The sequence below is a fragment of the Periplaneta americana genome, chromosome 10 (genome assembly GCF_040183065.1).
Source record: "Periplaneta americana isolate PAMFEO1 chromosome 10, P.americana_PAMFEO1_priV1, whole genome shotgun sequence".
Taxonomy (NCBI): domain Eukaryota; kingdom Metazoa; phylum Arthropoda; class Insecta; order Blattodea; family Blattidae; genus Periplaneta; species Periplaneta americana.
The window spans coordinates 181,882,091-181,909,175 of NC_091126.1; the positions used below are offsets into that span (position 1 = coordinate 181,882,091).

At 36.7% G+C, this 27,085-nt stretch overlaps 1 protein-coding gene across 5 annotated transcripts in view; it reads right to left on the minus strand.

The window, feature by feature from the left end:
- ort (ora transientless) overlaps positions 1–27,085 on the minus strand; it is a 244,997-nt gene that overhangs the window by 21,692 nt on the left and 196,220 nt on the right. For 2 of the 5 annotated variants that reach the window (XM_069838561.1, XM_069838562.1), the window contains one exon: positions 608–9,696. The exons of 1 other annotated variant lie outside the window; for it this stretch is intronic. In XM_069838561.1, coding sequence (XP_069694662.1) covers positions 9,526–9,696 — 171 coding nt within the window. In that variant the 3' untranslated portion in view covers positions 608–9,525. Of the gene's footprint in view, positions 1–607; positions 9,697–27,085 lie in introns of those variants that run through there. 2 more of the 5 variants (XM_069838557.1, XM_069838558.1) reach the window with 1 other exon arrangement.

Genomic DNA, 27,085 nt, shown 5'->3' on the forward strand with positions numbered 1-27,085 from the left:
AGGAGAAAGGCCTATCAACCAAACTGAAATGGGATTTAGACTGAGAATACCAAACCTATTTTCTACAAAACTAGCTTCAGGAAACAAAAAATAACCTGAATAAACTAAAATTAGATTGAGAAGAAATAAGACATCCAAAATAACTTGAAAATAACGAAAGTAATCGAGGAAAGACTCTGAAAATAGCATGAAATAACCAAACGAACTAAAGAAATCAAATGGAAACTAAAACTATAGCAAATAAGCCAAACCTCACCCAACCAAGCTAAAGAATAACCTAAACAATACAACTAACCTAATCAAATTAATCAAAACTAGCACAAGAACCAAAGCTGACCGAAACAAACCATTCGCGTAAGTTTCTATCACTGCATACGCGGAACTGCAGGTGAACCTAAGAAAGGGACCATCTAATCCGGATTCTAGATTTTACCTTAAGGAACTTATACAGGTGAAAATGAAAGTCGGTGTAACATTCAATATTGTTGACAAAATTCTTGTCAAAAAGAAAGACCTTCATTCTCAAATCATCCTCTTTTGGTAGTTTCCTAGCAGTGTCGGGATTCCAACATGTTGAGTTTCCGACCTGAGCAGTAGGCTAGATTTTGTAAACCGGAATTGGAGCCCTAACAAACTGAAGAATGATTTCATATTATTGACATAAAGAAGAAATCAAACTGTCGTGGAAATTCTACATCTGATCTTGATCGAGAGTATTAGTTTCAGCCACCTTTTCATCAAAGATCTGTAGCATGTACAGGCTGGACATATGACTATTTTTGTATTCATTGGTACATTTTTATTGAAAGTTTTGTTTCACAAAACGAAATTGAACATTCGAAGTGTAATATATTTTAAAATTTATTTCACACTACAGAATTGAAGAAACTTACATCTAGCTAATATAAAATATTCTTAGCACATTATACCGTACATTATCACATATGAAGAAATAGCCTGCCAATTTTCTTGAAAAACAAATAAGGATGTTATTTAAGCGCAACATGTCACTGTTACTGGATAAAGTGTGGAAACTTATATAACAGTCTGTAAAAAAATTTTTTCAAATACAATACCACAGAGCTGCAAAGCAAAAGTCTACTCTACTTGGAAAAGCGTACACATTACAAACATGATAGGGTGGTTCGTCATATACCGTAATGGGAAAATTTAAGTAAGAGCTACAAATGGAGGCACCCTCTTGTTCTGTTGCACTTATTTTAAAAGCTGTTTTGACAAACTTTCAACTGTATATCTTAATTGGAAAAGGGTGCTCAATACTCTGAAACATTTAAAAAAAGAACATTTTTATTTTATTTTGCTCAAGTTCCTATGGAAGTAAATTACATAGTAAGGCGATATGAGTTGACAAAGCATTTTTAATTTTACAAGGTACAAAATGAAAACTGTAACAATGAATGCGCTTGTTTCTCAATTCAGTCTGCTAATACAGGGACATCATTTTATTTTACTTCAATTTTTATTGCACCTGAGTTTTTGAATGTACTTCACTCCCACCCCTTCTACTAATGAAGTTCAACCGTCCTCCACACAGAACCAAGGCCGCATATGCAGTCATTGTAGCCTTACGGTCATTGTAAACAGTATGAGTTAGTGAGTATAGTACGTTCCAGAAATATGTTCGCGTTTTCCAGTGACGAAAGAACTTTCAATATTGAACCATATTTTCGCACAGGTACTGTCGTCCGTTTGCCTACGTCGCATCCCTGTTTCCCCTATCCACTTATGCAGTGGCGTATACTGGTTAAAGGGTTTGGGCTACCGCTGACCCTATTATTACACAAAATATATCTAACAATTACTTTAATTTTAATTACTATGGTAAAACTAATAATACAAAATTATTACATTATGTTATATTATAAACTTTTTCTTTTGTAATTTCCTTGGGCTACCGCCGGTAGCCCGCAAAATACGCCCCTGCACTTATGCTCGCCCTTCTATAAAGGCTAGTAGCTGGGCTGTCTTAGCTCTTTTCTGAAAACATTAATTTATGTTAGGAACTGGACATCTATGTAATATTATACAACGGTTTAAGGTAATTTAAATAAAAGGGCCTCGTTACGTAATTAACTGTCAGGTGATTTCCCCCTTTCTACGACCCTGCGACAAAACACTTGGACGGACAGTAGATAGCATGTCTGAGTAATTTTATCTTTTCGGACGGGGCAGACGTGAAGATTTAATTTATAGTACATAAGGTACTTTTTTTTATAGAGTAGGTACAGAATTAATTCAACATGAGTTACTATTACGAAGGGCGAAACTGTTAATTGGAATTAGGTACAATAGTCAATAGTGCGATAATATGCACAAAAAAACTGAAGCCCGTATTGAAATGAACGGCCACCATTTTCAAAAAATGTGTTTAAATGTCCATATTATTATTATTTTTCAATTTAACTTCATTCTCTATAGTGTACGCTAGTGTGGTGTAGACATTATAATATACACTACATAATGAATACGTTCTCATGGACTGCTCAGTTCGTGCGTAAAAACAATAATTGTTAATACTGTACTGTATTTTGATTAAACAAAAACCTAATGAAAATTATCAAACTCAAAATCGTGATATTTCCTAGTTTACGTAAATGGATGAAGCACTTTTCTTCCCTCCTATACCTAGTAAAGTGATTTGTTTGTATATGACGTCAGTATAATCGAACTCCAGTCGTGGAAGGGGGTAGCAAACTGTGTTTCCGTTCTCAACCGTTGATCCAAAACTGTAGCCATATTAATATTAAAAGTGTTGGTAAAAATAAAATGATATCCCTGTAGAAGTAGATCATTCTACACTTTCGACCACTGTTTTTTTGTAGCTTCAGTTGGGATTGTTTTGCGATTTGCTTCCACAATTTGCAATAACAATTTTTTCTCCTCTTCATCATCAGTTAAACTCTTCAAATAGTTTGACACCTCTTTCGGCAACGTCATTAATGACTGCAAGATTCCCGTGTTGTTTTCCTTGCATGTAGTCTGGGATTCCATTCCAATCTTGTGGTGGTAAATTCAAAAAACTTTCTCAATTAATTGTAATTTTTGAAATAAATCTTGTTCTCTTTCAGTAGCAAAATCTGCTAATTATGTTCCACTGTTCAGAAGTTTTGCTTCCCCTCATGATATGGATAAGACGTCATGTGCTCAATAACTTTTCCTTTATCGTCATGAGATACTTCATCTGAAAATATACTCAAACCAATGAGTTCTTCAGAATCGTACCAGAGATGGCATTCCAAATTCTCCCTTATCATTTGGCTTATTTCAAAGACTGTCAATTGGTACTTTTCCATGTCTTGTCAAAACAAAAGATCCGCAGCAAGTGCGTTTGCAGGTAGAGGGGCTTCAATCCAATTTTTAGAATACAGGGTGTCCCATTTATCTTGTGAACCTATTATAACTTTTTTGTTTGGATAAGTATTGGAATTTTTGTTTTTGAGAGTTATGTTAGAACGAGGGGCTAACATGAGTGTAGAGATTTAGTGCATGTAACTACGTTATGGTACAAGAAACACGTGACATCAATTTTTCAAACAGCACTACATACTTTAATCATGTTACATTGATTGCACACATTAAGACGAGTTCAAAAATCTATCACAATGTCACCTTCCTAATCAACAACAGCAACGAAATGCAAAATGAATGCCATCAGAATGTGCCGTTTGTTGTGGTGCCCCATTTGTCTAGTGGATTAACTTACACAAAACGAAAGACGACTGACGTTCGCACGCGTCGTGTGTTGTGTGTTTGCTGTCTTAACATGTAAACAAACAACAACAACTGTCGAAGCCACAATCCACTTACAGTGGCCTGCACGTTCTCCGGACCTGTCGCCACTCGACTTCTTCCTGTTGGAAACTGTAAAGGACATTGTGTACCAGAACATTCTGACAACATGAGACGACATGCAGCAACGCATTCGACAGGCTTATGTGTGCATTCAGCCAGCAAAACGCCGAGCAGTTGTACAGTCTTTCGGGGAACGCCTCAGAATGTGTATTAATATGAATGGTCACCATTTGGAACATCTTCTCTGACTTTCAAAGCATAACATTATCACATTGGAATTATGCTTTTGTTTCGTTTTGTTGTTATTGGTTAGGAAGGTGACATTGTGATAGATTTTTGAACTCGTCATAATGTGTGCAATCAATGTAACATAATTAAATTATGTAGTGCTATTTGAAAAATTGATGACGTTACATGTATCTTGCACCATAATGTAGTTACATGCACCAAATCTCCACACTCATGTTAGCCCCTCATTTTAACATAAGGCTCAAAAACAAAAATTCTAATACCTATCCAAACAAAAAGGTTATAATAGGTGCACAAGATAAATGGGACACCCTATATACAAGTGTGGAGAACTTTACAAGCCGTTCTATCTGAATACTTTCCCTCCCTGCTAGTTTGATAACATCGTGATCACGAAAAAGAATAATTGTCATGGCATAATATTAATTTTGTCATCCATCTTGCATGATGAATTGGCCCTTGTGCTCGCCAGTGAACTTTATCTAAATGATAACCCAAGACTAAAAAAATTAACTCTGCTAGCTCCATATTTATAGTCATTTCTAGGCTGAGATTTGTATTTTAGCGCAGATGGTATGGACTCGATTGTTGCATTTTTGAAGTAGTCATGTTCGGGTGAATTATGCTGACCATGATATTTATCATGTCTCTATACTCAAAATATCGGGAAGTTGATGTTGAGCCACGTATAGCAGTAGCCACAGGTTTTTTATGTCTAATTTTCTCTCGGGTTTTTCTTTTGAGAGATGTTTCTTGTTTCTTGCACGTCTTTCATCTTCAGAAGTCATATTCATCATTCTCTCACTTCGCTGATCCAATAAAAAAGTTTATCTTCTTCAATTTTACACGTAATCAGTGCAACAGCATGAGCGATGTAAAACAGTTTATCAACTTGTTCAGCAAACAAACATTCTTGTTTCGTTTGAGACTCAGATGATCGCCATTTATTTATTTATTTATTTTACATACAGTATAACCATTCACAAGGATATTTTTCTAATTTGTCAACACGATGCTTTGAAAGTGTTATTGGTACAGATGGTTTTTCCCACACAATAAGTAATTCAACAGTTCGATGACTAGCATTACGAACTGATTTAAGACGTGAAACCTTAAAAGAACTTTTCTCACAGTTAGTAGTTCGTTCATTCTCACGAACAGTGTGTCTGTCTGACAGGTAGATTCCACTGGGATTCTTCTTCTTCTTGCTTTCACCTAGTCACATGAATTCTCTTCACAAACTACCATGCATCAAACCTTAAAATAAAATACAATTATTCTGAAAAGGAGTACTTAATTTTAAAAACCTTATTTGTTGAGCACTGCCTTCCATTTGCACTAACAATATGACATGTAACAAGATGGAGAGGTGTCCAGGGCTTCACAAAAAATTTGAAATTTTTTAACCATCATAATGTATAATGTAAAACTCAATTTACTATCAATTACAAGGTGCAGTCAATATACTTCCGAACTGCATTTGTATTTATTATATCGTTAAACATACATGCACGTGTCATTGAAGATCCTTGCTTCCATGCCCGTTGAGTCAATATATCAGTATCAGATTGTCTTGAAGACAGGGGCTGCCGGTCGTTATGTCCTCATGTGCTACAGCACATAATAAATATAAGAGAGAAAAAGATTTGTTTTGTTTTAAAAACCTCAAAAATATTAATTTCAATTGCAATAGTTACCGCATGTTTCCGTTCTCTATCGTTAAAGCATTTGAATCTTCCGCCTTGTCACGTTTCATCACTCAGCGAGACGTGCTGCGCACAAGAAAGATGTCGAAATGGAGGAATGCGCGTGCTGCACTTCCCCGCAAGCACCGAAAACTGCTCTCCCTCACAGAAGAGTAGCCAGACGGAACAGCCAACTTATATATTTAGTACCTAAAATTTAAGTTATTAAAATAATGTATTTAATTACAAACGTTTCTTTTTTCTATCATAAATTTGGTTTTTAGACGTTGTTTCCAATTCTTCTAGTTAATAAAATTAGACATACATGTTAACTGTGTAAATATATTAATTTTAGCCGTATTCACTTGCGGATTGTCTACTGTCGGGGATACAAACACGCGGTCGGCACCGGGCAGGCTGCAAATCCGTGTCTAGAGCGAGTGGTTGTTTGCATATTGTATTATTTTGTGTTGTTAAGTGTTGCGTTCTTACTTCTCCGAGGTGAGTGCCAGTGTTAGACCACTGACATGAATTCAGTTGACAATTTGTTAGAAACATTATTTTCTTCTAAATTTCTAGAAAATAAAATAGTCCCCGACATAAACCCAACACAGAAAGAGAAAAAGGAGCCGGAAGGCGGGAATACACAAGACAGTTCAATAGGAAAGTTTATGATGCATGTAACTGGATTTGTGGTTGCAATATTAGAAATTCACTCTTCTGCTTTCCTTGTCTTCTTTTTGGAAACAGTGATGCATTTAGCAAGACAGGTGCCAAAGATCTTGGCCATCTTAATTATTTAATTAAATCCATGGTGCAAATAAGAAACATATCAACAATGTGTTGGATCTCTCTTTGCTTGGCACAGTTAATATTGCCACAACATTAAGCAGAGCCTACCAGAATAACATTATAAGACACAACCAACAGGTAGAAAAAATAGACACATTCTTTCCAGAATAATTGATTGCGTTAAGTTCTGCGGTGCCTTTGAGCTCGCCCTCAGGGGACATGATGAATCTAAAGAATCACAAAATCCCGGTGTTTTTTAGGACTCGTGGACCTTATTAGCAGCATTGACAATGCCGCAAAAGAACATATGGAGTCAAATAATGTTTTCAAAGGAACTTCGAAAACTATTCAAAATGAGCTGTTAGACTGTATGCTCGAAGTTTGCCGTGAAGCAATTGCAACGGAAATTGACAATGCAGATTATTTGTCAATAATGTCAGATGAGGCAACAGACGTTTCGGAACGTACACAATTGGTTCTAGTATTCAGATACGAAATTGATGGATGTCCGCAAGAACGATTCCGGGGATTTTTTAATCCCGATGCCATTGCAGAATGTATTTTGGAGTTGGTTCGTATTTTAACGGTCAATAAAAGTAAATTGATTACACTGATATACGACGGAGCAGCTGTTATGAGCGGGGAGACAGCACTATCCTAACGCTCATTACATTCATTGCTACGCACGCCAATTAAATTTGGTAATGGAACGTGCCGCGTCACAAAATCGAGCTGCTAGGATATTTTTCAGTACAATTTTGGCATTTCCAGCATATGTGCTGCTCTGGAAGCAACTGTATCCAAGAGGATTCCCAGTGGATCACCAACCCTATGGAATTTTAAATCTAGAACCGTCAATGTAATTTATGAACACAAAGATGCACTTGTTGAGTTTCTCGGAATTAGATCAATCTCTTTCTGCAAAATCAAGCATTCAAGGAGCTCGGGGGCTTAGGCTTAATTTAAAAGATCCTGAATTCCTATATATGCTTTCATTTCCTCACAAAGTTATGACGCACGTGGACAGTTACAAGCCAGAAATATCGATGTGGTTAAAGTTTGTGGCAACATTCATTCAGGCAATCTCCGGATAGTGCCAATGAGGTAACAACGCAGATACCTGCCAGACGTCGGAAAAACTCTTGCATGATTAGTGACGTGAAGGAAATATGCGATCGAGTCGTAGAGGAGGCTCGCACTCGTTTGCAGACAAACTGTGAAAAACTTCTACATTGTGAAAATTTTGCTGATTCTCAAAGACAGTCCCAAGTGTTGCAAACTTATCCCTTACTTGACAACAGAACTAAGTATTCTATATTCTCGACCAGACTTCAGAAATATAGCAGGTGCTGTTTCTCTGTTGCGACTTATTATAAAGCAAAATTTAACACAAGACGCATTCTGTGAGCTTGCCAAGCTTTTAAAAATCCTAGTGACAACATCTGAGCCAGAGCGATGCTTTTCCACCCTGAAAAGAATTAAAATATTTTTGAGAATTGCATGAGTCAAGACCGCTTGACAGCCCTTGCAATGCTTTCTATAGAAAAACGTCTAGTGCTACAAATGGAAGGATTCAATACTAAGGTGATAGAGAAGTTCGCCAACAGGTAGGAAAGGAGAATGGAGTTCAATTTTCATCAGTAGGGGGAGTGCTATTATTATTATTATTATTATTATTATTATTATTAATATTATTATTATTATTATTATTATTATTATTATTGTAGCACATGCGTTTAAAAAGTCACGAGCCGCCACTGCTTGAAGAACAGAGCTTTTACACATGATTTTATGCAAATATATCAAGGACCTATTGCGATTTTTCTGGAATCTCTCCATCTTACCTTATGGCTATTCTTCTTCTCTCAAGTGATGCATTTAGTATAGATAACAGGCGTTTCCCTGGTTCTAGACAATTTCTCCATTTCATATGTCCTGTGTGTTGCTTAAATTCAGGGCAGTCCGGAAACTTATTGATTGCCCTTGTATGTAGAATTGTCTGTAGCGAGACCGATGTTTATACCAGGAACCTTAACAGCAAACTATGCCCCAGCTTCATGGAGACATTTTCTTTGATTTAGTTATAGTAGTAGTGATAGCAGTAGTAATAATATAATACACAGTGCACACGTTTACTTTTCCACGCTCACGAAGGTAGAGCGGAAGTGGCAGTGCACAGCGCACTGTGGCTTGATAACATGTATGCACTGTATCATTGAGTAAAATATAATTATGTTAGTTGTGCAGGCTATTTCAAACATGTATTTGTACATCTATATGAAATCAAAATTATATTACTAGTAAGGTAAGGAACAAAGAATGCTCCAGACTCAAGGATGTGATGACCCCTTTGGTATGCATGAATGAAATAATATAAAGGTTGTTATTTGTAATTTCCTAACATTATGTTCATTATTGTTATGTAACAATTGTTGTTATTGTTGTTAATATTATCCTTGTTGTTATTATTATTATTATTATTATTATTATTATTGTAAGAAACATTTTAAAATAATACCAGAGAGGTACCGGTACGTTCGGGGAATGCAGGACAATCACATTGCTAAGCAAGTTGGAAAATGGAATTTATAGGAGAGAGAACGCACGATTGATGACACTTGGAAAAATTAAACAAGTGAAAGTGCAAACATAGCGGGAAGTGATTCGAATAAAGCTATTAGGTCCATGCGAAGAGTGGTTACTGAAAGAGCTGAGTTTCCATATTAAACCAATATAGGCTACATTAGATAGCTTGATATACAGCGGAGAGTATATATTTAGAGCTCTACTACAATAATATATATTATACCAGACCTCTGGCAGTTCATATAAGCCAATGTCAGATTTCAACATGGCGGACAAGATAACTCAACTGAACAATGCGCATTTTCTAATTCCATTAACATATCTGCGTACACATGTCTGGAAACGAAGTAAGATCTTTTAATATAGCGCTATGACAAAAGAAGTGTCGACTTGTTGCATGTTACAGGAATTCGGCGAACATCACCCAGTAGGTGGCGTTGAGGATGGCGAACAGTAGCGGGAAGAAAACCCGGGAGAATCGGTCGATGTTAATCGCTCTCGCCCTGTTCCGTTGAGCTGGCAGGGGGCGCGTCTGCACGGGGGGTTGACCGGTTAGAAGACGCGCATTTTCCTGCAAGAACACAAACACAAAACTTCCTCATTATCCAGTTCAATAACAGAACAGAATAATTTTGAAGTCGTTATGAGGAGATTTTGGACCGATCGCTAATTTGTCCCATTTGATCGTTATCAGTATTGAAGGAAGGATTGCAATGCTTAGCCTCCGTTAATGTTGTGCACTAAAATTAAATGTCTATAAGCAAGAGATTTCCTAAATATTCCAAGACTGAGAAAGGGCTTGCATGCTTTGGCCTAATGTACGCTCTATAATGTGACGATTGTCCATGTCCGACAGGCAGCATATGTGAATCCGACGCTGACAGGTGCGCTAACTTGCAGTTACTCCTTATAAGGGACAGGTCCCATTCGCGGACGACTAGCCCGATAAGCTCCAAAGGCACTCCAGCCTACTTAAATGAAGACAAGATGGTGCAAACTTCTATTTGTCTACCACAAATCCCAAACCGGACAAATTTGATGTAAATTATTTTTACCTTCATGTTTTGGGTTTTTGTTAAACTTTATCATTCCACTGAATGCAGGACAATAATATGTGTGTATTTTTATTTTTCTGAAACTGAATTATCTTCGCAGTTATTCAAGATCAAAATTTACGCAAAAGCAATACTTTCGATCCTACCTAACGAAATTAATTCAAATTTGGCTCATGTTGAAGTTTGTGAGATGCACTTTTATCAGAACGACGGTGTTTAGGTAAAAGGGTTTAACCCACACTTTTTTAAAATTCGATATTTTGCTGTAGGCCTAATTATTTAAAAATTAATTACAGATTACATAAAAATAATTCGCCATTTTTTCTCGAAATTGAATTTTTTTAATGCAATTTTTATAAAGTTAGCACACATTTTTAAAAATTCAAAGAATATCACTGCATTCCCTAGCTTCAATACTACGTGCAAAATTTCAGAGTGGGAGATACATAAATGCATTTACAATAAATTACTTTACCCAGCCTAGCGCTAGCAGGCTCTTGAGTCTCACGTCCCCAGTGCTTGTAACCGGCACGGCGGCATATTACATTATCCTATGCCATTGCACGGGTCTTTACTGTTTATAATACTGGATACTCTAATCGTGGTTACCACTATCGCTATTATCTCTGATGGCGATTTCCTAAAATGTAAGTACACACTAAGCCACTCTTCGTTCAGTCTGGACAATTGCTGAATTGCCATAGAGCAGCATTTCTCAAAGTATGTTCCGGGGTTCCGTGAGCCATATATGATTTACAATTTTATTTTACAATTTTTTACTTGGTTAATTAACAACATTGTATCAATTACTAGGTTATTTTGCATCGATGGGATTGATGATAGCGAAATGATATTTGGTGAGATGAGGTCAGGGATTCGCCAAAGATTACATGACATTCGCCTTACGGTTGGGGAAAACCTCGGGAAAAATCCAACCAGGTAATCAGCCCAAGCGGGAATCGAACCCGCGCCCGAGCGTTAACTCTGGATCGATAGATAAGCGCCTTAGCCGACTGGGCTACTCCGGTGGCTATTTTATACTTGTTGTTAGTGAATACTGTAAAAATATATAAATGTTACGAAAATATGAATCAATAATAACATGAAAACACCGATGATAATAATAATAATAATAATAATAATAATAATAATAATAATAATAATAATAATAATAATCCAAGAAAATGCGTAATAATAATATTCCAATAATATGCCTAATAACAATATGTTTAATGACCACCTCTGTGGTGTAGGGGTCAGCATGCTGGTCTCTTACGCAGAGGGCCCGGGTTCGATTCCCGGTCGGGTTGAATTTCCTGGTTGAGATTTTTCAGATTTTTTCCTCAAAAGTAAAGCAAATGCCACAACATGCCTCATTCATCACCGAAATCATATTCATCAGTAACATATATACAGTCGCCATCTAGTTCACAACAATACAACCAGTCTCAACAATAGTATACAGGCCTTCGGATTTCAACCAAAGATTAACTCGCGATATGACCAAAGATGTTAAAGCGAGTATAAGTAACAGCGAGGAAAAAATATATGTTTAATGAACATCTAAAACGGAAAATACACATATTGCTTATCACTTTCATCACGGATGTGCGCATGTGTTCACTAAAACAAAATGTAGAAGTACAGTAGAAATGAGACTATAACTTTCCGCCATAAAACCAGACTGCAGGCTTAAAAAGGCATTCGTCCCACTGAACAGAATTATTGAGATACTAGCTTTCACTTGTCTGTTAACTATTAAATACTAACAAAATATTACAAGGATTTTGTGAGGGAACAGCCTATACATTCGCTTGTCCATGGCTGATCTTGCTCCATAGCTGACGAAAGGAATCCTGAAAAGGCCGATGTGTTGAACGTAGGGTAGTAGGCACATGCGGTACCCAGGACCTCCCACTCTCCCCTCTGCGTCTCGCCCCGCAAAGAAAAAGCTCAGGAAATGAGGCACGGGCAGTATATTATACACCAGGGGCGGCTTTAGAGACAGTGCCATCGTGCCATGGCACTACCAGAATACAGGAGAAAAGAGGAGAATTCATATTTTCCGCACAAAACCGGAGAGAAACAAGTTACGATTGTGCTTGCAAACTCTACCGCCAATATTATCGTTGCCGCCAACCACGTTGTAACCAGTGTTTGCAGCATGGATCTGAGCCAGGACTACATCCCATAAGAAATATATTGGGATGCGCGAGCAATTTTCGTCTCCTCCCGTCCATTTCAACATCTAAAATGTGCCAGGCACAGTTTACCGCTTTCGTTTTTAAATGCTTGGGTAGCTGTATACAACCCCATTTACTATCTCACTCCCTTACCTCACACTCTTGTCTGTTCTCCAGCTTTGTCTAATAAGTTTCTTGGAGGGGAGGATGCACAAGTAAGATAATAAAATCCTTGCCGGTTTTTTTAAAATACTGTGTTTAAGAATGCTTTTATTTCAGTATATTTCTAACTGTAGTGCGAAACTGTAAACCTGTGAAGTGTTATGTAAGTTGTGAAGAAATTAATTCAATTATCACTTTATTAAAATCTCCGCTTTCAATATTAACATATTATGAAAATTAAATTCCTGTTAAATAATTTACTTGCACGACTTTTAAATATTCACCAAAAACAGCAACGTGTTAAAGTTAACAGATGTGGCAAATTCAACTTGGATGTTTATGAGGCCTATAAAATATTGGTTTTGTGGATGAGATATGGATAAGTGTTCTTCTGTTTCCCGTGTGTTCTGTTCCGAGGTGACGTAACTAGTCAAAAGGGGTGTTACAAATTTACTACACTTAGGGCTAAGTGATAAACTAAAACACAAAAATCAAAGGTTCGTATGAATAACGTCTTCAGTTTGTCTGTACTGGTTAAAGAGAATATTGAAATTCAGTTAAACTTACATTACAGACCCGCGATTGCAAAACATAACGAGAAAGTTGAAGAAAACAGAGTATGTCCTAAATTTAATAATACATTGTATAAAATTTTAGGCAGCAACAGACTTAGTATTAACGTAGTACGTACAGCTGTCAAAAGAAAAAGTGGCCGCTCTCCTGGAACAAAGTTCCCTTCGGGTATCTTCGCTATAATTCGGAGACAGGCGATGTTACATGTTGTTGGACCACGTTGCCTGATATCTACAGTTATAATTGAAGTATTCATTCTGTGATTCGATAGGGTAATGGTAGCGTTCAGGCCTCTTATTCATGAGGTCCTGCGTTCGACTACAACCTCGTGCTTTTTATGTTCTTTTTTGTTATGTTTTTGAGAGAGACAAACTATACATAATGGCTCCTTTCTCTTTTACGATTATTTTAGTAATTAACATCAGGTTCAGTAATATATTATGCCATGACTTTATCATTATGATATTGTGGCTGCAAATGGAAAGAAAAAAGATTTTATTTTCAATAAAAATATCTTTCGTGGCATAAACAAAACAAATTTACTGGCGTCGGCCTTAAAACATTAAAAAAATTAAGCGTTCTAAAATCAAAACAAAAAGCCACAATTCAATATTTAGTCTATCTTCCTCTTATCTCGATCATCTTGCAGTCGAGTGGGCATGGAATCGACTAGTCTTTGCAAATAGCGACTGTTCTTAGACACGATATTCCAGGCATTCTGAACATACCCACATACATAAGTGTTCTGTCCATGGGCAGGTCTTTCATTGCAAACCCAGCAATCTCCAATCTTTCCTATTTTCTGCCTTCCTCTTAGTCTCCGCATATGATCCACATATCCTAATGTCTTCTATTATTCTTTTCAACCAGAGACCCAACCAATTCCTTTTTCTCTTTCTAATCAGTTTCAGCATTATTCTTTCTTCACTCACTTTTCAAACACAATTTTATTTCTTATTCTGTCTGTCCACTTCACACGCACCGTTCTTCACCACATCCACATTTCAAATGCTTCAATTCGTTTCTCTTCATTTCGTCGTAATGTCCATGTTCCTTCCCCATACAATGCCACACTCCACACAAAGCACTTCACTAGACTCTTCCTCAGTTATTTTTCCAGAGGTCCGCAGAATATCCTTCTTCTTCTATTAAAAGCTTCCTTTGTTTATGTTTGCAGTTTTTCTTGGGAAGGATAGGCCTAAATGCGGTAACATCCCGTTGCTTTCCGCACACCACTATCTCTTTCGCATCTTATTAAATTCCAGGGGACCCAAGCACGGAGATGAGGAGAGTGGATTTGACTAATTGGGCCCTCCGGACTTCACCGAAAGTCACGGCAAGGGTTAAATATTAATTCTATCAGGATGTTTGACCCGATCAGAGACCGGGAAATCTCAATTAACCTTTGCCCCCCGCATCCTGGACTAGCTTCTACGAATCATCAGAAAATCTTAGAGTGTGATTGGGCCAATTTTTCCGAAAATGTTCCCACACTTTTGCCCTCGTAGCTCAGCGGACGAACGTCGAAATTTAGATATCAACGTGTCAGGTTCAATTCCTCGTTACTCCTTTTCATTTTATTGTGGTTCAAGATAGTATAATGCAATAATACAAAAAGAAAAACTAATACCAGTATTATGCAACTGGATTTTTCGAAACCTAATATTAAATTTATGTTATTTATATCGCTAAAGAACGATTACAATATAAATAACTAGAATATTATTTATACAGTATCACTAAAGAACGATAACAGAATATAAATGATAAATACCGGTTTGTTTAATTAATATAAGATATTATATAATACTTATTTAATTATCTAAATAAAATAACCTATTTTACAAAGGGATGGTTATTTGTGTTATAATAATTACTTACATAAAATACAGATTATTTATATTGCGAAAGAACAATAACAATATAAATAACTTGAATATTATTTTATAATGCTAATGAAGGAAAACAGAATATAAATGATAACTTGAATATTATCTATATCGCTAAAGAACGATAACAATATAAAAAACGTGAATATTATTCATATCGGAATTTCACAGATTTATTACAGATATATTTAAGAAATTGTAGGAGAATAGTAATTAGTAACAGTGTCCTATTTATTCTTCTTGGAGCCAAATTTGTAACTTTTAAAAGTGTAGTTACTATGTTGAAGTGTATGTGTTTTAACGGATGCTTGATTTGTTATGTATGTGAGTCAGTTATGTGATGCTTGATGTCGTCGCAATGTCGTAATTATAGTTTTATTGTGTTTGTATGACTATTGTGTATTAATTTATGATGTATGGTACGGAAGGCTGCGTATTTGTGTTATAGAAGTGTTACGTATGTGTGTTGTTAATGTTTTTGTATGTTTCAAATTGATACCTGATATTTATTTTGCAATCGCAATGCCTAATTTACGGTTTGTTTATGTTTTGTTTACATCGCGTAAGCTAATTTAATTTTCTTTTCTAATTTTCTTTATGCTTATCTTTATTGTGTATGAAACTATAGCCATAACATACATATGTAAAATAGGGCTAACCACCATTGGAGATACAATAATAAAAATTGTTATTCATATCGTTATAAAACGATAACAGAATACAAATGATGACTTGAATTTTATTCATATCTCTAAAGAACGATAACGAAATATAAATAACGTGATATCCATAAAGAACGATAACTGAATATAAATGATAATTTGAATAGCATTTACATCGCTAAAGAACGATTAAAAAATAAAATGAAAACTTGAAAAAGGCCCGAACCCACAACGTTTGAATCACTAAATAAGCACTCTACCGCTGGCCTACGAGGCGCAGACATGGAACACTTTCATAGTTCGGGAACTGCTTGTACAAGCACATGCATCGTGTAACATCGCCGCGACCCGAAGTGGACTTTGAAAATATTCGCTGTTCACGAGTGCGGCCACTTTTCTTTTTTGACAGCTGTACAATAAATCCGATAACTTGGAATACAAGGACGTGTTTCGTGAATTAGTTCACTGAAGTTCTGAGTTATATAAATACTAAGGGCCATATTCATAGACATTCTTAGCGCGGGCTAAGGTGGATGATCAGCGAACTAATGTTTTTCGTATTCATAAACCAGTGTTAGCGATATGATGTGATATGAATCCTGTACAAGTAATCAGTCGATAGCCGGGGCTAGTTTAGCACGCTCGTAAAGCGGGCTAGCGAAATATCTATGCATAGCACCCTTAAATATTTAAAAGAGCACTTAACCAAGTCAACAGCATTTAAGGGTACTTCTAAAATCATTCAAAACGAGTTGCTTGACTGCATGTTGAAAGTGTACCATGTACAAATAAAAAGGAACTAATGATTATAGACTATGTTTCTATCATAGTTTACTATACAACTGATGTTTCAACTCCTCCTACTATTACGTTACGAGCCACTGGCTTAGCTCTTTCGGCTAAGATGTTTGCCTGCCGATCCGGAGTTGCTCTTGGGCGCAGGTTCGAGTCCCGCTTGAACTGATTACCTGGTTGGCTTTTTTCCGAGGTTTTCCCCAATCATAAGGAAAATGTCAGTTAATCTATGGCGAATCCTCGGCCTCACCTCGCCAAATATCATATCATTATCACAAATTTCATCAACGATAAATAACCTCATAGTTGATACAGCGTCTTTAAATAACCAAGTAAATAAATAAATTACGTCATATTATTGATGGAATGCTTGTCTGTTAACTGACAAGTGTGTATTTTTCCTCTAATTTGTCTGGATTGTGTGTACAGTTGTATACATTTTGATGAATTTAATAATAATAATAATAATAATAATAATAATAATAATAATAATAATAATAATAGTCATTATTACTGTTTATTTTATCCTTATCTCTGGCACTAGGCATTAAATGTTCATGAGCCGCCACTGTTATACACTATAACTTAATATCAACTGAAGGAATATATGAACACTTATTTTGCGCACAATTATTTGTATAAAATTCCACAAAAATTAACACAAAACACATAGAAAAGCCCACTGGAGAAGTAAAGTGTACTTAAAGAAACATGATTATTTTCGTCGGGCAAGCAACAGTCTCTAACTAGAGTTTAAGATTTTGACACCTGTATCATAACTTGTAGTGTTCTCATGCTACTTATAAGTTTTGTATTCTCTTTTCTAGATTGTACTAAGTCACATTAATTTTTATGTCCATTATTTGTCAGAGACACAAAATTAAACCACTAACAACCTTTTCAGCTCACTCAAACAATTTGTTTTTCGTAATGAAATCCTGATGAGGTAGAAGGCTTGCTCTTGCTGCCATGGGAAGTCATGCAGCGCTCATGCCGCAATCTTCACAATGTATGTATTGAGCCACATCGGAAAAGAAATGCAGTCAACCCTGGATAGAGTGAACTCGGTTATAGTGAACCTAAATCATTGGTCCTGACCCACCACATTAAAAAGTACATTAATATTTCCGTTTATAGTGAACCCTCGCTTCGACTATAGTGAACCTTGTATCCTGACAAATTCTTATTTGAAGTCAGACTTTCTTGTATAAAATTGAAAGAATGTTTTGAGAACAACATTCTAAGTTTCTTATTCCTTTAATTAAAGGACAAAGGTAGGATTAGTGATTCCTAGACAATGAGCTGTACTGTAAATCGAGGCAACGCGTGACGACCTTGCCTCACTTCACCGTCGAAGGTTTGCCATTCTGTTCTCAGGCACTCTACTGTTATTTCTAATCCTCCACCGTCAAAGGGTTGCCTTTTGTTCTCAGAAACATTTTCATAATGACGGTTAGCATCGAAAAAACGGAAAACGAAATTGCCTTCTTTTAATAAAAGGGGATGGACATTATGTGCAGAGCATAAATGAAGGTAAGATTTCGATGGCTTTCAAACTCAATCAACCCCCTCCCAGTTTTCATTAAGTCACCCGGGAAATTCAAAGGGTTAATACGCAGTCACACCATAACAGTGCTTGTCATTGCTACCTGATCTAAGTGGTATGTAACTGTCTTCAGATGCAGAACTGGTTTTTGGAGGAGGAGGAGAAGAGGATATCTTGATAAACAGTGTTTTTTGAAAAAGAATCTGCGGTACGTGTACCTGACTAACAAAACTCATGAAAAATCTCCGAACAATAGTAAGAGTAGTCATCAATGGAAAAAACAGGATTTATCAGAAACTAATACCCATGACTTGCTGGAATTCCGACGAAGAGATGCTTTGACATGTCTGAATATTTATGGAACACCAAGATACAAAACGGGACCAGTCCAGACACCAACAACTTCCCGAGTACCAGAAGATGTAAGATTTGATAACCGTGGTCACCTCCCTGCTTCTCAAGCAAAGCGCACAAGATGTGCATTCTGCAGATCCACAACAAATAACCATTGCAAAAAATGTAAAGAAGCTGTCCACAATAAATGTTTTGTTGCATTTCATGCCAGTGAGAAAATAATGTGAATATCGGGCACATAACTGAAAATGCAAAAAAAAAAAAGTATGTGACCTATTTCATGTAACACTATGGTACGAATTACTGACTGTTTTATTTTCTCTAATTTTGAATTCCAGTTCTGTTTTGTGTATAACTATGTAATTTGCTGTTATGAATCTGCCATATTACTTGAGTAAAATGTAATTTTTATTGTTATAAAATCGTAAACAATGGCGTTCCTGATTAATAAAATTGCTTTATACTCGTATTTGCAATAATACCCATGAAAGTACTCTTAATTAGTCTCAGCTATATTTTAGCCATCATTCCATTACAGGGTAAAAAAATTATACATATCTGCCTAGTGTTGCGTTCTCGCAACATTAATTTGTCAAGAAGTGGTCATTTTTTCCTTTCAGAAACATGTTATAACTAATTGTAGTGATCCGTACACACCTTTACGTAAGTATTGTATAAAATTAACACCAAAAAAAGTTTCGGACATATATGTTTAAGCCTTAAGATTATTCCAGACTTAATTATTGATAGGCTACTTATATTAGTTAAATGTATGAACTTTAAACAAATTGGAAAAGTATTGACGAGTAAATTTGTTGAGACCGGACCCTTGCCTTACAGAAAAGAATTTACCGGGCAACGGTCTCTCAAAAGTTGAGAACCACTGGTCATGAATGAAATGTGTAATATCATAAAACAAGATATAAAATAACAATGAAATACTGTGAAATCAATATTTCTAAATAAATTAAGTGAGAAATTTGAAGATAACACAAGATCTGAACCAAAATGGAAGAAAGTTAAGCCATATCTATGGAAGTGAAAATGGCGTAGGGTCCGAAGGACCCAAGGTTAAAGTCTAATATGTTTAGTAAATCGATTGATGAATGTAAATAAGTATAATTTCTATTGAAATATTTTTCTAATTAATCGGCAAAAATATTAATTAGCTGTGGACTAACGATTAGTACGTCTGACCGTGAAACGTGCGGACCCAGGTTCAAATCTTGGTTGGGGTTTATTCCGTGCTTTCCCCCTTATCCAATTGAAGCATAATTGCTGCGCATCTTTGGACTCATTTCATCATTAATTCACATAAATATCATCATCCATACCATAACTCCCGTGCTGCGTGCTATAATCGTATAAGAGAGCGGCCGTTCGACTACAAGTATCATCCACAGAACGGGAACGGTAAGCACAATAAGCCTCAGGCTGCAGTGTAAGCTTTTATCAAGTTGGGTAACTATTTAGATAAAAATAAAACATCATTTTTGTTCCATTTCCAGAATGGCTACGATTTTGTTCATTCTGCCAAATAATTCGTACACAAAATTTAAGTCGTATAAAGGGCGGCAGTGAAATAACCATGCAGATTCAACCTTTTGTCTGTTGGGATATCAACGAAAAATTCTTTTCTGAGTCTTCTTGGACTTCGTCCTAAATAATTTATCCATCTTAAGCTGTTCTAAGTAGGCGAACATAATCCACACTGGTAAATCTCAAACGAGATGCCGCGTTTTAACACCGAATTAGGACTAGGGTAGATAGCGGGTCCGATATTGAAATAACGTGAGGTGAATGGCTCTGATTGGCTCTTTCTTCAATGACGTCAACATAGCGTTAACCGTTTGGAGGACCAAAAAGATGCGGAAACTTTGTAGTAGGCCTATGTCTTAGTTACTACTGTAAACCACGTTCGGGTGAATTGCACTTAGGAGTGGATTTACGTGTAATGTTTCTGTAGTCATTTATAAATTTCTAAAATTAAAATTGTGCTACTAAGCTTATTTTCACAATTGAGCTGCATGTCTCCAAACAAAAATACCATTCGTGTTAAATTTTTTTTTTTTTGTTTTTCTATGGTAAAATTTACCCCAGCTTGCGGTATGGAAAATAGTTCGTTTCAGAGGAAATACATCACGTAGTGTTCATGCTGCAGAAGGAACCTGTCGCTTAGAACTAGGCAGTTACTTTTCGACAATATTGTGACCACGTCTAGCCACACTGAGATTTCACTTTCTGAACTTCAAGAAAAGATTTTCAACTGGAGAATTCACTGGCATAGGGCACACCCAAATCCAGTTCAGTGAAGAGTAAAATTTGGTATCAATTTTATGTTTTAGCGGACAAAGGCCAAATTTTCGTTCCAGGATTCGCTCACTGCGTTACAACTCCAAGTTTGGAAATATATATTTGTAGTTTAAAGTGATTCCTATTCGAAATTTCTTCTCAGGTACGATATAGATAGGCTGGAATATAGTCTCAAACTCTTATCGTGAAGTTGGCTGCCCGGATTAACGTTGATCACAAAATAAAGACAGTTATTTTGCATTGCTGTACTACAATTATGTATGTATGTATGTATGTATGTATGTATGTATGTATGTATGTATGTATGTATGTATGTATGTATGTATGTATGTATGTATGTATGTATGTATTTATTTATTCACACTACAATGGGTATATACCCGGTGGCAGTTGTAACTAATTACACTCAATAATGACAATAATAAACTTATTAATTAAAAATACAATTAATAATACTACTAATAATTAATACTAACAATAATTAATAATAATAATAACAACAACAACAGGGAATATACTAAATTAAATGAAACGATCACTTAAAATAACATTTGAAATAAATGTAATTTGTATCTTAAAACTAAGATCGAACTAAAACCCACGAGTATGATATGTTCATATCTGCACAAGTGCCTTTCAAATTACACTCATTTCGCTGTCAACTCACTCACTGCACTGCAACTACGATACATTTCACTTATTCTATCCTGATTTCACTAACACTTCAAAAACATTTCGCTGTTCAAATACTATGCACTGCCACTATAAATTATAAAGCTTCACTGACAGGAACACGTTTCACTTACACAGCACACTTCACTGACACGACATACTTCTTCACTGATACAACACTTCAATAACAACATATCATTTACACCCTTTAAATACTGTCTATTAGTAAGGTCCTTAAGCCTATTTTTAAATACATTTTTGGTTGTTGGTAAAGCCTTTAGTAAGTTTGCAGGTAAAGCATTCCAGTCCCTGATAGTACGATTGAGAAAAGAAAACTTTCCAGTGTCCGTCCTCTGCCTTCTTTCCCTCAATTTATACGAGAGGTCGTTCCTTGAAGAGTAATTTGGCGGCTGCAACCTATTTTTATTTCTCTCCAGGCAGGCTCACCTCTGTATGTTTTGAACAGTGCGCATAATCGAATTCGCGTTCTCCTGTCCGTGAGTGTGTCCCATTTTAATAGTGAATTTTTCCGACAACACTTAAGAGCCCGTTTTTGAATCTTTTCCAGTGTCTTAATATATTCTAATCTGTAAGGATCCCAACATGCAGCACCATATTCCATTACTGGACGTGCTAGTGATTTATATGCAATCTCTTTGGATTTATCAGAACCTTTTCTTAGTACCCTCATCACAAAACATTACATTTGCTAAATTAATAAATTCGCAGTACAGCAATTTCAATACTCACGCACTATCGCTGCTTGACCCGGTGCATACGGACCCGCCTTCCCTCTAGTACATAACGGGCGGACGGACAGACGACATATTAAAATCGACTTTTTCGGTACTGGGTATGACAAAATGTGTATTTACGTTAAAAATCAGAAACAAATACTTTGTAGCATCATAATACATGTGAATATAATTTAGCCAATCAGAGTGAGGCGACTCAATGGCAACGTTTCTAGCCGCAGGGATTGTGCATGTGTGCCATGTTTTGTTTCTGTTTTATGTCGGCTTCATGACCAGTAAGTCCAACTCAATGCGCAGTCTAGTATTGCTTTGCATCATAGGGACCAAATTGTTAATGTAGTGTAGGCCTAAGTGATGGCAACTTCACACATTTTAAATAGGCCTAATAACCTCCTTTAATTTATTTAAGCTTAGTTAAGTCCCGAGGTTCGTATTCGATGTAATTATATATGAAGATATAACATTTGAACTGCACTTTCAGTTCGTTTACCTTCTTGTATTAAAAACTGTTTGGCGTCTTTCGATTTTACAAACCGATCAAACAGGGTAATGCAGTATTCTTACACAGAATTTTTCGGCCACAAATCTCACAACACTTATAATTTCCCACTTCTTGTGATCTATAGGTCGTTGGCATTGTTCACGACTTTCTTTCTGTCAGCACCAGAGGACCGAACTTCTTTTGCACGCCATACCGCTTCACCATATCCTCAAAAATACGAAGGGAAGAGAATACGAACAACGACGACAGCAAGCGACGACGGCCACGGAAGGAGGAGATAGGGGAGAGGGGAGCGGAAAGCGAAGTAAATACTGTTCCCGCAACTTATCTAAACATTACATACAAGTTGAGAGGATGCGAAGGCATTTCTTTCCCCTTCTACTTGCACCTAGTTCGTCAGCGACAGAGATGGTAGCTGTTACCTCTTGTACCTGCACCCCCTAAGTTGGGCACACGAGAAAATAAAATATTAAATAAAGTACTAAGTAAATAATAAAATACAGCCATACAGGTGTTTGACAATTATATGTTTGAGTACATTTTAGTGCCGTTCTTACAATATTTTCAACTAATAATTAGTTAAAATAAGGAATGTTACATTCTAATATGCAGTTAGAGGGGAGCGAAACAGTGCAGACTGTCCCATTCTGTATGCCGTAGAGAAGCAACTAGCGATGAGGAAAACATTTATCTTCTGCTGGCAGTAGCTTTTTAATGTGCCAGTTGATTTTAACAGCAATGAAAATTAAACAGAAACGCTTAGTGTAGACTTCCGAAATATAGATTACTGGTACAAATTTTAAATAATGAAATTTGTCATTGTGTTGAAAGTCAATTAGTCGAATGTTTGTGAAATGGACAGTAGCATCTTCCCCTTCACTGATGGTAGAGAGTGTGAGTAAAGGGGAAAGCCTATCAACCAAACTGAAATGGGGTTTAGGCATCTGGGTCCCCTAGTGCTCTTTCGCTGCCCCGTAGCCGACTGCTAGCTCCCTGACCGTCGCTGCTGCAGTTGTACGTACAGTTACAAAAAACATCGTTCGGTATTTATTTTCAGTGCATTACATTGGATATGGTAGGTGAAAGTGTATGCATTCACAACAATATAAATAAATCGCTTTCTTCTTCGTCTGTGTACATTCACTGATAGTGTTCTTCCCAAGGGCAGGTTTTTCACTGTAAACTCACCATTCTCCAGTCTTTCCTATTTTCTGTCTTCCTGTTTGTCTCCTATGATCCATACAGATCTTAATGTCGTCTATCATCTGATATCTTCTTCTGTCCCGAACTCTTCTCCCGTTCACCATTCCTTTCAGTGCATCTTTCAGAAGACAGTTTCTTCTCAACCAGTGACCCAGCCAATTCTCTTCCTCTTTCCAATCAGTTTCAGCATCATTCTTTCTTCATCCACTCTTTCCAACACAGCTTCGTTTCTTACTCTGTCCACTTCACACACTAACCTTATTCATATCCACAGTCGCCCTCGGTAGCGTAGTTGGTGTAGCGCTGGCCTTCTATGCTCGAGGTTGCGGTTTCGATCCCGGCCGAGGGCGATGACATTTAAGTGTGTTTAAATGCGACAGGCTCATGTCAGTAGATTTACTGGCATGTAAAAGAACTCCTGCGGGACAAAATTCCGGCAAACCGGCGACACTGATATAACCTCTGCAGTTGCGAGCGTCGTTAAATATATCATAATAATAATAAAAAAAATTCATATCCACATTTCAAATGCTTCTAGTCGCTTCCCTTCACTTCGTCGTAATGACCATGTTTCTGCCCCCATACAATGCTACAAGCCATACAAAGCACTTCCCTAGTCTCTTTCTTAGTTCTTTTTTCATAGTTCCGTAGAAGATGCTCCTTTTTCTATTTAAAGCTTCCTTTGCCATTGCTATTCTCCTTTTGATTTCTTAGCAGCAGCTCATGTTACTGCTTATAGTACACCTCTAAGCATTTGAAGCTGTCCACTTGCTCTACTGCTTCATTTAAAATTCGCAAGTTTACCTTTTTATTTTTCTTCCTATGACCATGGTCTTCGTCTTGTTGGCATTTAGTCGGCCTGGTTGGCGGAGTTGGTATAGCGCTGGCCTTCTATGTCCAAGGTTACTGGTTCGATCCCGGGTCAGATCGATGGCATTTAAGTGTGCTTAAATGAGACAGGTTCATGTCAGTAGATTTACTGGCATGTAAAAGAACTCCTGCGGGACAAAATTCCGGCACACCGGCGACGCTGATATAACCTCGGCAGTTGCGAACGTCGTTAAATAAAACATAACATTAACATTAACATTAACATTGTTGGCATTTATTTTCATTCCATCTCTTTGCCTTCACGTCTGAGTTTCGTTATATTCCAGACATAACGCATTCTCGAGTTCGCAATATCTTGTCGTTCAACAAGGACGACCCGCTTGTTTTGTGACTTTTTCCATTTGAAGCCCATGTCATGTAATATTGTTCTCAAAGACGTCATACTCCACTTCCGGGATATTTTATCCTGCAGTATTGGCAACATCTTCGGAATGGTTGGAACTACTTTCTTCACGACATAAAACTCCCTAATTGTATCGCGAATGACGCGTCTGTCGAAGTCATTCAACTCCACTTTGCCGTGTGTTCTGACTCTGAAAACGATAATGATAATAATAATAATAATAATAATAATAATAATAATAATAATAATAATAATAATTTTTGTGATAGTAACGATTAAAGTGGTATAACCTAAAGTAATGTCAAAAATAACGTAAATAAATTTAATGTGAAACAGTAGCTATGTTGCCATTACTTTTCGAATGCCATAGTATTTTAAAAAATGTATAAATGAATACCATTGTGTTAACCTACCTCTTCTTTCCAGGAGATTTCTGAGTCTCGACCGCATGTTGCTGCGCATCTTTCCTTATTCTTAGTATGGATCTCAGACTGACACCTGCATATCTGGCAGCTCTCTCGGTCGCCTTATTAATGTTTACTGTTTCGCCTCTTGATCACAAGCAACCACTGACCTTATTATCTCCCTCTCCTTACTATGTATAACCTTGTTGGATCTCGTATTATTACGCAAAACTACTAATTCTACGATCACACTAAGCAGTAAGCAGTAAGCAAGCAAATGTATTTTACCTGTCTCGTAGACTGTCCTTCCCTCTCCTCGCTCCCCGCGCCCCACTCTTTTAGCTGCCCAGATGAGTGATACGTGATGCCACAGTCTAGTACATGCATGGGCACAATTTTCGATTACGTGAGGCACTCGATTTTAAATAGTTTGTTTACTAGGAGAGGAGACTGCAGAGTAGGATGGGAAATATAAACTGCTGTGATCTGCGTCACCTTATCGTAATCGCTAAGGCGGTCAGTGGCGAATTATTAGGAAAGCGCTTGGTTAACGTGAGAGACTCGAAAACATTTATTCAATTTGGCAAATTAATTCGGCAGCTTTAATCATAAACCTCTTTACTATTTCTCCATAATTGAATTCATTTAAATCACAGGCGAGAAATTGCTAACTAGCCAATAATATTCCATCACGTTGTCTACGTTTATTTTCTTGAATATTCTGGCGTTTCTCAACATTACATAATAGATTTGAACGTTCTCGACCTAAAATAATTTCAGAAAATCATATTTCGTTTTCTACGCACATTTGATATATATTTTTTATACATTTATTTTGGAAATAATACGTACAAACAACATTTAATTCCTCGTACTTTTAATGCAGCGTGTTTAAGGTACAATGTTATATTTAGCCTAGTATACTATGCAAATGTTAAGATCATAAATTTTCTTCGGAATAGTACGAAAAATAACATTTAATATGTCTTACCTTCTAATTCAGCATGTTCTTTATGACGTAAGGAGTAATGTCGTTGTATATTAAATTTATTAATGCCTAATAGGATTTTTGAGCATAACATACATCGTATGTTCTCCCCTTCCAAACAGCAAAAAAACTCTTCCTCCCATTTCTCATGAACTAATCGTTTTCTAACGCGCACACACTGCTTTGATAATGCCATTATGCCACCACTGATATTGCTTATGAAACTGATAAAGAACCTGCCCACGCCTAAAGCTACGTGAGGGAGGAAAGGGGACTGTGAAGATGATGTCACTCAGAGCGATAAGCTCTGTGAAGGTCAGTGAGGCACAAATTCTCAAGTGAGGCACGATGCCCAAGTATGGTCTAGTATATAATAGTCACGAAGCTTCAGTTCTGAGGGTGCTAGGAACAATAGACTGTGCCGGGACTATTTCGCATTGTCTGTAATGAGGCGATATTAGCGATCCTAGTGGTTAGCAACTATCTATGGATGCATATTTACTATGTATTGAGCTTCGTGACTGTACATACTAGACTGTGGTGATACTAAGAGAAGAGGAAAGGAGAGGAATTCTAGGTAGGCTATGAGTGATGTTGAAACGTAAGAACTCCGACTAAATAAGTATTAACAAGTCTTTGTCTCTCAGAAACCCTGGAAGCTTGGATCTGC